Source organism: Caretta caretta, chromosome 5 (assembly GCF_965140235.1).
Source record: "Caretta caretta isolate rCarCar2 chromosome 5, rCarCar1.hap1, whole genome shotgun sequence".
NCBI classification, from domain to species: domain Eukaryota; kingdom Metazoa; phylum Chordata; order Testudines; family Cheloniidae; genus Caretta; species Caretta caretta.
Window position 1 is genome coordinate 133,230,075 of NC_134210.1, and position 12,163 is coordinate 133,242,237.

Here is a 12,163-nt window from a genome sequence, read left to right on the forward strand (position 1 = left end):
CCATTCTGATCTTACAGAGTTGTTTTCTTATCTTTTTTTGTTCTTCTAATAAAGTTCTGATTTTTAAGAATCTGACTGGGTTTCTTGGGTCTTAAAAATCCAAGGTTGGTTTGTGCTCATCTTGTTTATTCTCAAGCCTCCCGAGGAAAGGGGGTGTAAGGGTTTGGAGGGATATTTTGGGGAAATAGGAACTCCAAGTGGTCCTTTCCCTGTTCTTTGTCTAAATCACTTGGTGGTGGCAGCATACTGTTCAAGGACAAGGCAAAGTTTGTGCCTTGGGAAAGTTTTTACCCTAAGCTGGTAAAAATAAGCTTAGGGGGTCTTTCATGCAGGTCCCCGCATCTGTACCCCAGAGTTCAGTTCAGAGTGGGGAAGGAATCCTGACAAATGCCTAGAGTTTAAGGCCAAGAGAGATCATAATGATAATCTAATGTGACCTCCTATGTATCACAGGCCACAGAATTTGAGCCAGTGATTCTTGCAAAATTAATCACAGGAATCAGGCAAGAAGGGAACTTGAACTCCTGGTCATTGGGGTCACAGACCAGCACAATATTCCCTGTGCCACCAGTGGAGTTTGAGCTAACTACTTCTGTCTCCTGGTGAATTTTTACAGCCTCTTCTGTCCTTTCTGTTCCTGCATTCTCAGATTCTTATCTGAAAACTCTGATGCGGTGTGCCATAGTATCCAATCAAAAATGAAAATAATATGATGAATAGCTGCAGCCTTAAATTCAGTGCATGGCACCAACAGTTGGTCTCTCCTCCAATAAATACAGATTTAAAACATCTCCACGATGGGACGTAACTGTGCAGGAGCCCTAAAACAATCTATAATGGTTATCCCACTTTTATTATTAATCACTGTGCTAGCACCTAGTGACCAAACAAGTCATGGTGCTAAATCCTACACACATATAGTAATTGACATTCCCAGGCCTAAACAGTTTATAGTCTAAAAGACAAGACACAAAGTGGGTGAGACACACAAGCAGGAGGAGGGGAGGCAAGAGGAGGATGGAGGGACAAAAGCCAGAGGGTGTTTTAGCACAGTTTAGCTACCTGCACATTTCTTTACCAAGCAGTAACAGTAACCACGACCTGTCACTTGCCTAGCCATGATCAGTTTAATATGTGCATTAAGGCAGATGCCTTTGACTTATAGTCTCATGTGGCTACGCGTAGAGCCCTTCCCCCAGGAACGTTGCATCCAGAAGAGAGAGTGCACAGAATTCCGGGAGAGTTAGGGGAAGATGGGGCTGAGGTTTTTATAAGATTTATGTGGTGGTTGGGGAGTAATTATAGCTGTTTTCTCAAACTATACATTGCTGTGATAGCAGCTTTATTTAAAGCCAAGATAAGGCAGCATCCGTCAGGAAAGCCCATTCCAGCAAGGAGCTTAATGATTAGAAATAAAAGGGTGAACATCCTAGCCCAATGAAGTCAATGGCAAAACTCCCATCAAATTCAATCGATGCAGGATTGCTCTCAAGTGCCTACCATGTGTCCATGTGATATTATGAAACTAAAGTTGTTGTTTTGTTTTGAACATGCCTTCAGTTTCAGTCTTTTTTACACTTTTTACGAAGAAAAAGTTTCCCAAACCAATATACAGCATCTCTGACTGTCAACAGTCTTATCCATCATTATCTGTCCTGCAACATCACCTACAGGCCGCAAGCAGGGATTGGTGCCCTGTTCTACTAGGCACTGCGGATAGGATCTTCTAATGCTGAGCGCGGAACTCTGCTCTCACTGAAGTCAGCGCTGACTTCCATGGGAGCAGAGTTAGGCCAACACTGCTGGCTGTTGAGAAACTCCCACCCTGCACATGCAATCACTTACTGAAAGAGGCAATCCCTGCCCTAACGAGCCTACGATTTAAGGAAAGTTAATATTAAACTGGGGACAGATACCTAGAACCACTGTGGAAGAACCATTCCCTGGGGACGAAAGCTTCTAGTCAGCTTTGGAACATGACCAGTCACGGCCTGCAATAACTGATTGACAGCATGGAGAGCCAGAGGGCTTCCAAACTGCTTCCAACAGATCTCAAGACTGATTGTGAAGCTTGTCTGCCGTGTCCTGCAGCTCATTAGAAACTCATGTCAAACAATGATTTACCTTGTCAATTAACTTCTATTACAGGCTCTCCCAAGAAAAATTTCCCTTTCTTGGTAGGTGATTCACTGTGCTACTTTGCTCTAACTGGTTTCATATGCTTTGAAGTCCCACATATGACCTCTCTTCAAAGACATGCTTTACAGTAGATCAGTCTTCTATGGGCAGCACAGCGGCACACACTTGCAACTCCAACTAACTTTGCAGCTCCCCAGTATAGTATCAATGAGTATATGAATGGAGGAAGACTATGGATCAATGATTCTGTGGACAGCTGCCAAGAAGCCATTAAAAAAAATACCAAGTGCTCAGACTTGTCACACTCCAAAGAAAGGAATAAAGTAATATGTATCTATATATCCACTATGATCTATCACTTTTCATTCTTTACCAAGAAGATTTCATATTCAAAGTAGATTTTAGAAGTAGAAAAGGCTCAGCTGCTTAACATAACCACCAGCTGCATGTAATCATCCTCCTTATCTCTCTCCTTTTGCTTCCATTAACGAAAAACTCACAAATCGTAAATAGGAGTAAACATCTAAAATGTCAGAAAATTTCATTTCTAGGAGGCATGAAATGGAGCAAGTACAAACCCTCTCCCTATAGGATCACAGTATTAGAACAAAAAGAAAAGGAGGACTTGTGGCACCTTAGAGACTAACAAATTTATTTGAGCATAAGCTTTCATGAGCTACAGCTCACTTCATCGGATGCATTCAGTGGAAAATACAGTAGGGAGATTTATGTACACAGAGAACATGAAACAATGGGTGTTACCACACACACTGTAACAAGAGTGATCAGGTAAGGTGAGCTATTGCCATGCACCCGATGAAGTGAGCTGTAGCTCATGAAAGCTTATGCTCAAATAAATTGGTTAGTCTCTAAGGTGCCACAAGTACTCCTTTTCTTTTTGCGGATACAGACTAACCCGGCTGCTACTCTGAAACCAGTATTAGAACAGCAAGATCATCCACCTAAAAGCACAGGATTACAGTCTCCCAACAGCCAGCATGTCCCGGTGTTACACTGATATTACAGCTGATTGTAGCCTCAAGTACAAGCAGAAATCAAACGTTTTGCTGAAAATGCTGTGGACCTGATTCTTAAATTTAACCCACGACCCTTTCACACTGCTGTGGCAATGTAAAGAGACCTGAAAGTGGGTGCCCGCTTTAAGGCCCCTTTGCACTGCTAGGGCAGCGGAAGGGGAATGTATTGTACATGAAAACCAGGCCCTTTCTGATCCAGCTGCTCTGTGGCAGTGCTCTTCTGCAGTCGCTTATCGAGGATCCAAGGTTTTCAAATAATAAAAAGAATTTTTTTAAAAACCCACACAATATTTATGCAAACTGGATTTGTACCCACAGAGGGCCGGATACTCCTCTGGTGTAAACTGGCATAGCCCCAGGGTCTTCAGTGAGATCTGGCCCGTCTGCCTCTCATTGAGATCAGAAATAGACCAAAAAAAAAAAAAGTACATTAAATCCCAGTTACCTCTGTTAGAACATGCTCAGCCCCTAACTGTTCCATGCATGGGATAGTTTTCTATCCCATCTGTTCTGCAAACATTCCTCTCCCTTGGAGTTTCTTGCACACGTTGCAGCTTTTGAGAGCAGTACAAATACGGTGCACTGGTTCTGCCTGGTATTTCCCCACAAAACTTTAATACAGCTTCCTCGGGAGCAAGAATCAAAACTTGAAAGACATTTAACTACTTCCCCTGCTCTTCCTGGTTCCCCACAACAACTTCCCTCCACCAGACCTGCTTCAAATGCCCACAATACAATGAAGTCACACATGACCGCACACTAGCATTAAAGTTTAACTGTTTGGAGACTGGCCCAGAAAGCTCATGTGAATTGTGCAGCTGTTGCAGCTTAATTCTTTTGCCAGCATCTAGGAAAACTGATGGTCAAAAATACAGCGTTTGTTCCTTTCCTTAAAGTCGGTTCTTTTTAAAAGAACAAACAAACAAACATACAGGTGGTGTGTAGCAGGCCACTCATTTTCCACAGGAGTTTTATTTCATAATTCTGCAGTGAAACAACCTTTCCTCCTTTTCACAACTGATAGGACAGCCAAATGCTCTGCCAAGTAGTTTCAATGTTATTTGCATTGTTTTGGCTACCCATAGTTCTCCTTGTAGCAAAAACAAGACACCATTCACACACAGCTCCCTACAGTTGTTTGCTTCTACCTCTTCTCCAAGCAGGCAGCTGAGAAAAGCAGAGTTTACCAGCAAGAATGCAGAAGGGCTCGACTGACAGCCAGACATAATCAACGGCTAAGAGGACAGACTGCACTTTGGGCCAGGTCATCAGCAGGGCATAAAACAATATAACTCCATGGATCTCAGTGAATGGATGTACGAAGTGTAGGCTACTCGCCTAAAAAGAACTGACTTTAATGGGGCTATGTCAACACAGGCCAGCTGAGCACCTGACCACTGATGCTTTGTACTAAATAGGTGTGTGCAGTTTTCGGATCAGCTGCTGGTGTATTGTGGGGGGTTTTTTGGTCAGCTCCTGGATTTTTTTGTTTTGCTTTGAGAGGGAGCTGAAAATGGAGGTGGTGTCAGCAGCCTGGTATTTTTTTTGTTTGTTTGTTTTTTCCAACAACTGTTTATTTAGGAAGTATAAACAGTTTTACAAATCCTCATCAAACATGCATGAGAAATACAGTATAAACCAGTACAAAAGTCAACTCAGCCCTTTTTTGTTTAGAGAAACATTATACGCAATGATACCATTGTCAAGTTTTTCTACTTAGCAAGGTATTTCCAAATGATCTTAATGGTTCCTCCTGGCCTTATAATCTATGAAGCTAGAGGATGAACCTTCCGACACAACACAGGCAGGTTCTCTTAACGCAAGAAAAACACCTCTCTCACCAACAGAAGTTGGTCCAATAGAAGGTACTACCTCACGTACCTCGTCTGTCGAAGGCCTGGTGTACACTAGAGTTAGGTCGGCGTAAGCTGTCTCATGTCGACTGAACTCTGTAAGCGCCTACACTAACATGTTGCTCCCCCTCATGTAACTCGCCCACTATTCCGACTTAATAACTCCACCTGCACGAGGGGCGTGGTGCTTAGGTCGATGTAGTTAGGTTGACGCAGTGAGAGAGCAGACAATGCTTACATCAGCTGTTGCTGCCTCTCAGAAACCATCCCCCAATGACCTACCCTGGCAGTTAAATTGGTGCAAGTGCTCGTGGTGAGGATGTGCACGGCCAACACAAGGAGCATAGCGTGGATGTATAAAAGCGATTCAATTACTGCAGTGGGTGTACGTGGATGTAACTTAGGTCAACTTAATTTCGTAGTGTAGACTTGCCCTTAATATCTATTTGTCCTCTCTCTATTTGGCACATTAATTTTCCATAACCGTAACTTCACATATTTCTTGGAACCATTCTGGGCAATTTTTTTCTTTTCCAGTGAGAAGCTACCAACACCCTAGCACCTACATTAAGGCTGGAATTTTCAAAGGAGCAATAACAGAGTTAGGAGCCTAACTCCACACCTTCTGGAGGCTCTCCCATACCAGGGGAATCCTCTGCAGGGTGATTTCTGCTCCCTCTCTGCCACCTGAGCATTGCCAAGGAAGTGGATTGGGGCCAAGATTCTGACCCATTAATTGTATTGTTGCATGATGCTTCTCTAAACAAAACGTGATGAGTTCATTTCTTAATTGTTGATAGTGCATCGTTGGTGCTCTTATGATAAAGATTTGAAAAACTGTTCATGCTTTCTAAATAAACAGCTATTTTAAAAAGCAAGTAAGCAAAGAAGTTACATTTGGTGGGTCTTCAAAACTGTTAAACAGCATTTCCCTTTTCAGTTTAAGACCTACAACCTATTACTGTGAAACTCTGGGAAAGGCCCCCCAAAAAATCACATAATCAAAGTCATTCTAAGGAGAACCCTGCTGCACGCTGGAAGCTTTGTTGTGGATTGTTCCTGAGAACCTTCAGGGTTACTTTTTTACTTTTTTTATTACTTTTCAGTGATGAGCTGCCAAACTCTTAACAACCAGTTCCCTCCTCACCCCACGAGGGGGTTGTGGCCCACCCCCGCCCCCGGGGACTCCTGCCCCATCCAACCCCCCGCGTTCCTTGACGCCCCCCTGAACCCCTGCCCGCCCCCAGAACTGGGCAGGAGGGTCTCGTGGGCCACCATACTGGGTGCCCACCCCACCCCACCCCTAAGAGCCAGACGGACCTGCCGAGGGGCAAGGTGGGGAGTCCCAGCGGTACCTACCTGGGGCAGCTCCCAGGAAGCATCTGGCAGGTCCTTCTGACTCCTAGGGGCGGGTAGTGGCCGCTCCCCGCACTGATCACATCAAAAGTGGAGCCTTAGGTACCGACTCCGTGGGTGCTCCGGGGCTGGAGCACCCACGGGGAAAATTTGATGGGTGCAGAGCCCCCACCGGCAGCTCCCCGCCCCGCGCCCAGCCCCAGCTCACCTCCGCTCCGCTTCCACCTCCTCCCCTGAACGCGCCGCCCCGCTCTGCTTCTCCGCCCCCACCCCGGCTTCCTGTGAATCAGCTGTTCGCGCGGGAAGCCGGGGCAGGCTGAGAAGCAGGTGGAGGCTTCACACTCATGCCCAGGGAGGCGGAGGTGAGCTGAGGCGGGGAGTGGTTCCCCTGTGCCCCCCCCCCCCCCCGGGTTACCTGCTGCGGCGCAGGCGGCCCTCCTCACGCCCCCCCCAACTCCAGCTCACCTCTGCTCTGCCTCCCTGGGCCTGAGCAGGAAGCTGCCGCCTGCTTCTCAGCCCTCCCAGGCTTCCCGCGCAAACAGCTGATTCACAGGAAGCTGGAGGGCGGGGGGGCAGAGAAGCAGAGCGGGGCAGCGCATTCAGGGGCAGTGGCGGGGCGGAGGTGAGCTGGGGCCAGGGGCAGAGAGGGGAGCTGCCGGTGGGTGTTCTGCACCCACCAAATATTCCCCTTGGGTGCTTCAGCCCCGGAGCACCCATGGAGTCAGCGCCTAAGGCGACACTTTTGGATGGTTTTGGATGGTTGTCCTCATAGGACAACTGGTTCTAAAAGGGCTTCTAAATTTAACAACTGGTTCTGGTGAAGCGGTGCGAACCAGCTCCAGCTCACCACTGGTGATACCAATATTTTTAAATCTGTGTGTCTAAATTCAGGGCACCTAGATAAAAGTGGCCTGATTTTCTCCAAGCCTGAGCACCCGAATCCCTTGAAGACAATGGCAGCTGCTGGTTGCTCAGCACTTCCGAAAATCAGGTCTCTTATTTAGGGGCCTAAATATGGATTTAAGAGTCTAATGTCAGGAAATCATGGCCCAAATCATCACGTTCTGAAATCAGCCTCCCCCACTTTGAAAACTTTGAGAAGATCCTTGGAGAGGAAATACCATGTTTTTCTCCTCACCCCAAGGGTAAAGCTAGTGAAAACAGGGACAGGACAATTAAAGAAACAGAATCTAAGAGAAAACCAGTGGCCCCAGATACAACAGTATAGAGGAAACACGAACCAAGCAGAGAGAAGTTTGCAAATGCATTACCTGGACATACGGGACCGGTGCTCCATTGTCCTGCATTTTGTGTAAGCATTTACACCCAATGAATGCAAAGTGGATGCAAAATGCTACCAAATCAGAATAGTTGCATTTTGCCCCCACTTTGCACTGGTATAAATCACTGCACAATGGCAGGGCAATGGGGATTCAGGCTTAATGTCTGGGTGCCGCAGTGCAGCTGTAAAGGCACACACCCCTTCTAAGCTAACCAGTCTTAAAGGTTTAACACCCTGCCACAAGGGAGTGACAGGAAGACAAAGTATAACCTTCCAATTCTCTGTTGTTCTGACTAAATGAAACCCTCCATCTTGACTGTAGCAAACCTGCACGTCGCAGGGAAATGATAGTTACACAGACAGACCGGCTCTAGAAGGAGAGAAAGGGAGAGAGATCTAAAGCTATTAAAACCCAAAGGAAGCAGAAGATTGAAAATCTTTCCCCAGGAATACAGGCAGCACCAAGGTCTCGTTCACCCCCATTTCTCCCCTACTCCGTTGAGCTCTAAGCAACATCAGCAAAAATAGCTGGATAACTGAACTGTACATGAGGAGAGGATTCCTTTTAAAAACAAGCAAACCTGTACTTCAGAAAGGCTCTCAGCAAAGCTCCTGCCTAAGAACCTGCAAGCTGGCTGATTTTGGCAAAGGAAGGCACTGCCCCTTTCCCTGCCCCCACTCAGGATTCTGCAGGCCATTGTCATAGTGATCCTGTTTTTCTGTCATGCATAGTTTGTGTCAGGACTTACGGAATGTAGTCAAGGTCAGCCGCTGATAGGCTGGCAGGGGAGAAACACCCAGACACAAAGGAGCCCATAGGAACTTGTAGCCTGGAAGTCTCTAATCATTTTTATTTATTTATTTATAAGCCATGTGACTGGCCTTCCCATAGCAGTGTTTCACCCTCAGAGAGCGCGCTCCTAAGAGCTGTACTGCCGACAGGGATGCTGCTCTTCTGCACATTCATTAAAAGACAGAGCTGCATTATTGCCATGCATTACACCCAGACGGCTCAACACTTAGGGCCAGATTTTCAGCCGCACTATGGCCCCTTTATACGGCCAGCACTGCATAAAAGGGCATCTCGGAGTACATGAAACCAGGCCTTTCGCGTCTGTCAATCAAAGATAATTTCATTCTGAGTGTGTAAGGACTGGGGGAATGTCAACTGGCTGCTTCTCCTTTCTTTACCAAAAAAAAAAAAAAAAAGCTATTTTTGATTTGAACATGGAGCTTCCCTGCCAAGCTTGTATCTTTTGCATATATATATACTGGATTTAAAGAACCAGCCATCTTTCATGATCTGTTACTCCAGAAACTAGAATCAACATTTGGAAAGGTTTTTCTTGCACTTGCCCCCCCAAATTGTGTGTCACTGAATCTGAGGAGACGGTAAACTGTCCTGGGTGGTTGGTTGGTGTGGTTTGGTTTTTGGTATTCCTTCTTGCTGACTGTTCTCATCCCTCTGATAGCCCCTCGCCGTCCCCCCTAATATTATGAGCTGCCCAGCTATACCTTCTGCCCCCCACATTCATATCCCCATGACCTGCGGTTCTCAACTTGGGGTCCGCAGCCCCCTGGGGGTGTGTGAGCCCTTTTAGGGGGGACACGGAGCCCCACCACTGAAACCCGGGTCCCCAAGCCCCAGTGCCCCCCGCGAAGCTGAAGCAGGGAGTGGCGTGGGGCTGAAGTTGCAAGCCCCAGTGCCCGCCGCAGGGCTGAAACAGGGAGCAGCGCAGGTCAGAAGCCTCGAGCCCCAGCAGCCCCCCACCCCTTCCACAGGGCTGAAGTGGGAAGTGGCGCAGGGCTGAAGCCGTGAGCCCCGGCACCCCCCAGCGGCTGGAGAAGGGAATGGCGCAGGGAGCCCGGACGCCCCCGTGGGGCTGAAGTGGGGTGTGGCACAGGGCTGAGGCCCCGAGCCCCGGAACCCACCCAGGGGCTGAAGCCGGAAGCAGTGCGGGGCTAAAACCCTGAATCTCCCAACCCCACTTCAGCCGGGAGCAGTGCCGGGCTAAAACCCTGAGCCCCCTTGTCCACCTGAAGCCAGGAATGGCGGGGTTGAAGCCCCACCGCCACAGGCATAAACCTTGAGCCCATGGGCAGAGTTGGGGGGCACAAGGGTCTTGCCCCCCAAACTGCAGTGCCTTACCCAGAGTGGGGAAGTCCTGGGGGAAGCTCCACCCTCCCCGCACCTCCTTTTCTCCCTCAGCCCCACTCAGGCCCTACCCTTTGGCCAGATCCTAGGCAGGAAGACACAGACAGGCAGTGAGGGGCGGCTGCTCCTCTGGCTGGTGGTGCCATGGAGTGGGCAGCTGTGGCATTCCCCCGTCTGCTGCTGGTGCCTGGGGTTGCATCTGCTCCTCAGCTCCCAGCTTCCTCTGACTGCTCACGTAGCCGGTCAGAGCTGCCCAGGCATCTCCAGACCCAGCAGAGCCCTCAGGGAGTAGCCACTGGCACACAGCCCCAGACAGGTGGGTGGCTAGATGAGGTGAGTCAGGGGCTAGAGGTGGCAGTCCCTCCCTGGACCCTGCTGTGCAGAGCTGGCCTGAGTCCTGCCGGCCCTAGCTCTCCCCCACCCCCCCAATAGAAGTCAAACTACATCTATACCCCAAGGTCCCTCCTCCCCGGCCAGCTGGGCCCCTGAGTTTTTCTAGCATGTAGAGGGGGGGCTCAGAAAGAAAAAGGTTGAGAACCCCTGCCCTAGACCCTATTTAAGTCAGAATTTGATCCCCGAATCTTAATTTTTGTGTGTCAGCCCTGAAAATTCTAACAGGCATACGTGGCTTTAAGCATGGGAGTCGTCTCATTGAATGCAGTGGAACTGCTCACCTGCTGAACACCAAGCCCATGTGTAAATCCTCACAGGATTGGGCCTCAGCCGGCTCTCTGACTGGACCAGAACACCTGGGTGTACCCTCCATCCAGCGACCAACTACTCAGGCTGCAGAGAGCCCCCCTGGAGCTACATGGAACATGAGTCCACTCCCAGGGGACCACTGAAGTCAATGGTAACAATCCCATTAAATTTAACGGAGCCTGAATTTCACCCTTTATCTGGAACAATATACAGCACACAGTGGCACCTAGTGACTGCATGCTATACTGCATGAAAATTTCTCATTACAATGCCTACCTAGCATTTAAAGCTGTGGCTCTTAACCTTTCTTGTACCCCTTTCAGGAGTCTGATTTGTCTTGCGTACCTCCAAGTTTCATCTCACTTAAAAACTATTTTGCTTGCAAAATCAGACATAAAAATACAAAAAGTGTCACAGCACGCAATTACTGAGAAATAGCTGACTCTCATTTTTACCATGTAATTCTAAAATAAACCAACTGCAATAAAAATTTTATACTTACATGTCAGTGTATAGCATATAGAGCAATATAAACAAGTCACTGTCTGTATGAAAGTTTGTTCTAACTTCGCCAGTGCTTTTTTGTAGCCTGCTGTAAAAGAAGGCAAATATCTAGATGAGTTGATGTACCCCTCCTGAAAGACCTCTGCATACCCCTAGGGGTCCAAGTACCCCAGGCTGAGAACACTGGTTAAAAGCCAGGAACACAAAGAGACTAGTGGAAGATCTCAGGAGAGGAGATGGCCAGGGAACCCAGTTAGGGAAACTCAGAAGCTGGCAAAACAATGTATTTTTTCACAACCTCATGGCCAAACCATTTTAACTGAAAAATTCCCATAAAATTCAACGTGAGGCAGATACCTGGCATGGGGAAATTGACAAGTAATCAGTAATCACAAACGGGGTCTTATAATGAGAAGTGTTGGGAACCTTATCTGTAGGAGAAGCTTCCAGTTCTGCCTAGAAAATACACACACACACACAATTAGAAAACAGTTAAGATCCACCCACACAAATCTTTGGACATTTCTTTGCTCTTAGTTATGACATACAACTTTAAAACTCCTTCACACCCACGCATCCCATTCACCACTCTTACTGACAGATTCCATCCCTCCATAAAAAAACCCCACACTTACATGTGCAGTAACTCAATATACACACTGTGATGTTGCACTCCATATGCTTTATGGAAATATGCTTCTGAATATGACATAACTGAAACATGCTTTACTCTAAATACCCCTTGTATGGTATCATTAGAAAGCTCGTAATCTACTGAGTGTGTTCATCCTATTTGTTTGCATGTATTATTTCTATATCTGTAGTGAGGAGAATAAGACATAAACTTGTATCACTGATGTAAACATATTAAGTGGAGGCCATTAAAGGTGCTCCAGAAAATCAGTTGTAAATGGCCTTAGGTTACTTTAAAGCCTACCTGTGTACGTGTGGGCCAGTCCCTGGCGAATGGAGACTAGGGGTCTTACAGTGATATGTGACCATGTCACATAATACTAGAATCCATCTTAAATCTGGTACTTTTCCATTTAGGAGGAGGAGAGGGGACCCAAAGAGACAAAAGATTCCCACCCTGTGCCAAAACTATAAAAGGCGGTGGAGCAGGAGAAAAGGGGCC

General features: G+C 47.3%; 1 protein-coding gene across 7 annotated transcripts in view; it reads right to left on the minus strand.

Annotated features, from left to right (window-relative positions):
* PSD3 (pleckstrin and Sec7 domain containing 3) overlaps positions 1-12,163 on the minus strand; it is a 143,287-nt gene that overhangs the window by 89,419 nt on the left and 41,705 nt on the right. Inside the window, exon 1 of one of the 7 annotated variants that reach the window (XM_048851602.2) lies at positions 11,027-11,044. The exons of 5 other annotated variants lie outside the window; for them this stretch is intronic. In XM_048851602.2, the coding sequence (XP_048707559.1) occupies positions 11,027-11,043 (17 nt within the window). In that variant the 5' untranslated portion in view covers position 11,044. Of the gene's footprint in view, positions 1-3,621; positions 3,805-11,026; positions 11,045-12,163 lie in introns of those variants that run through there. One more of the 7 variants, XM_075128912.1, reaches the window with a different exon arrangement.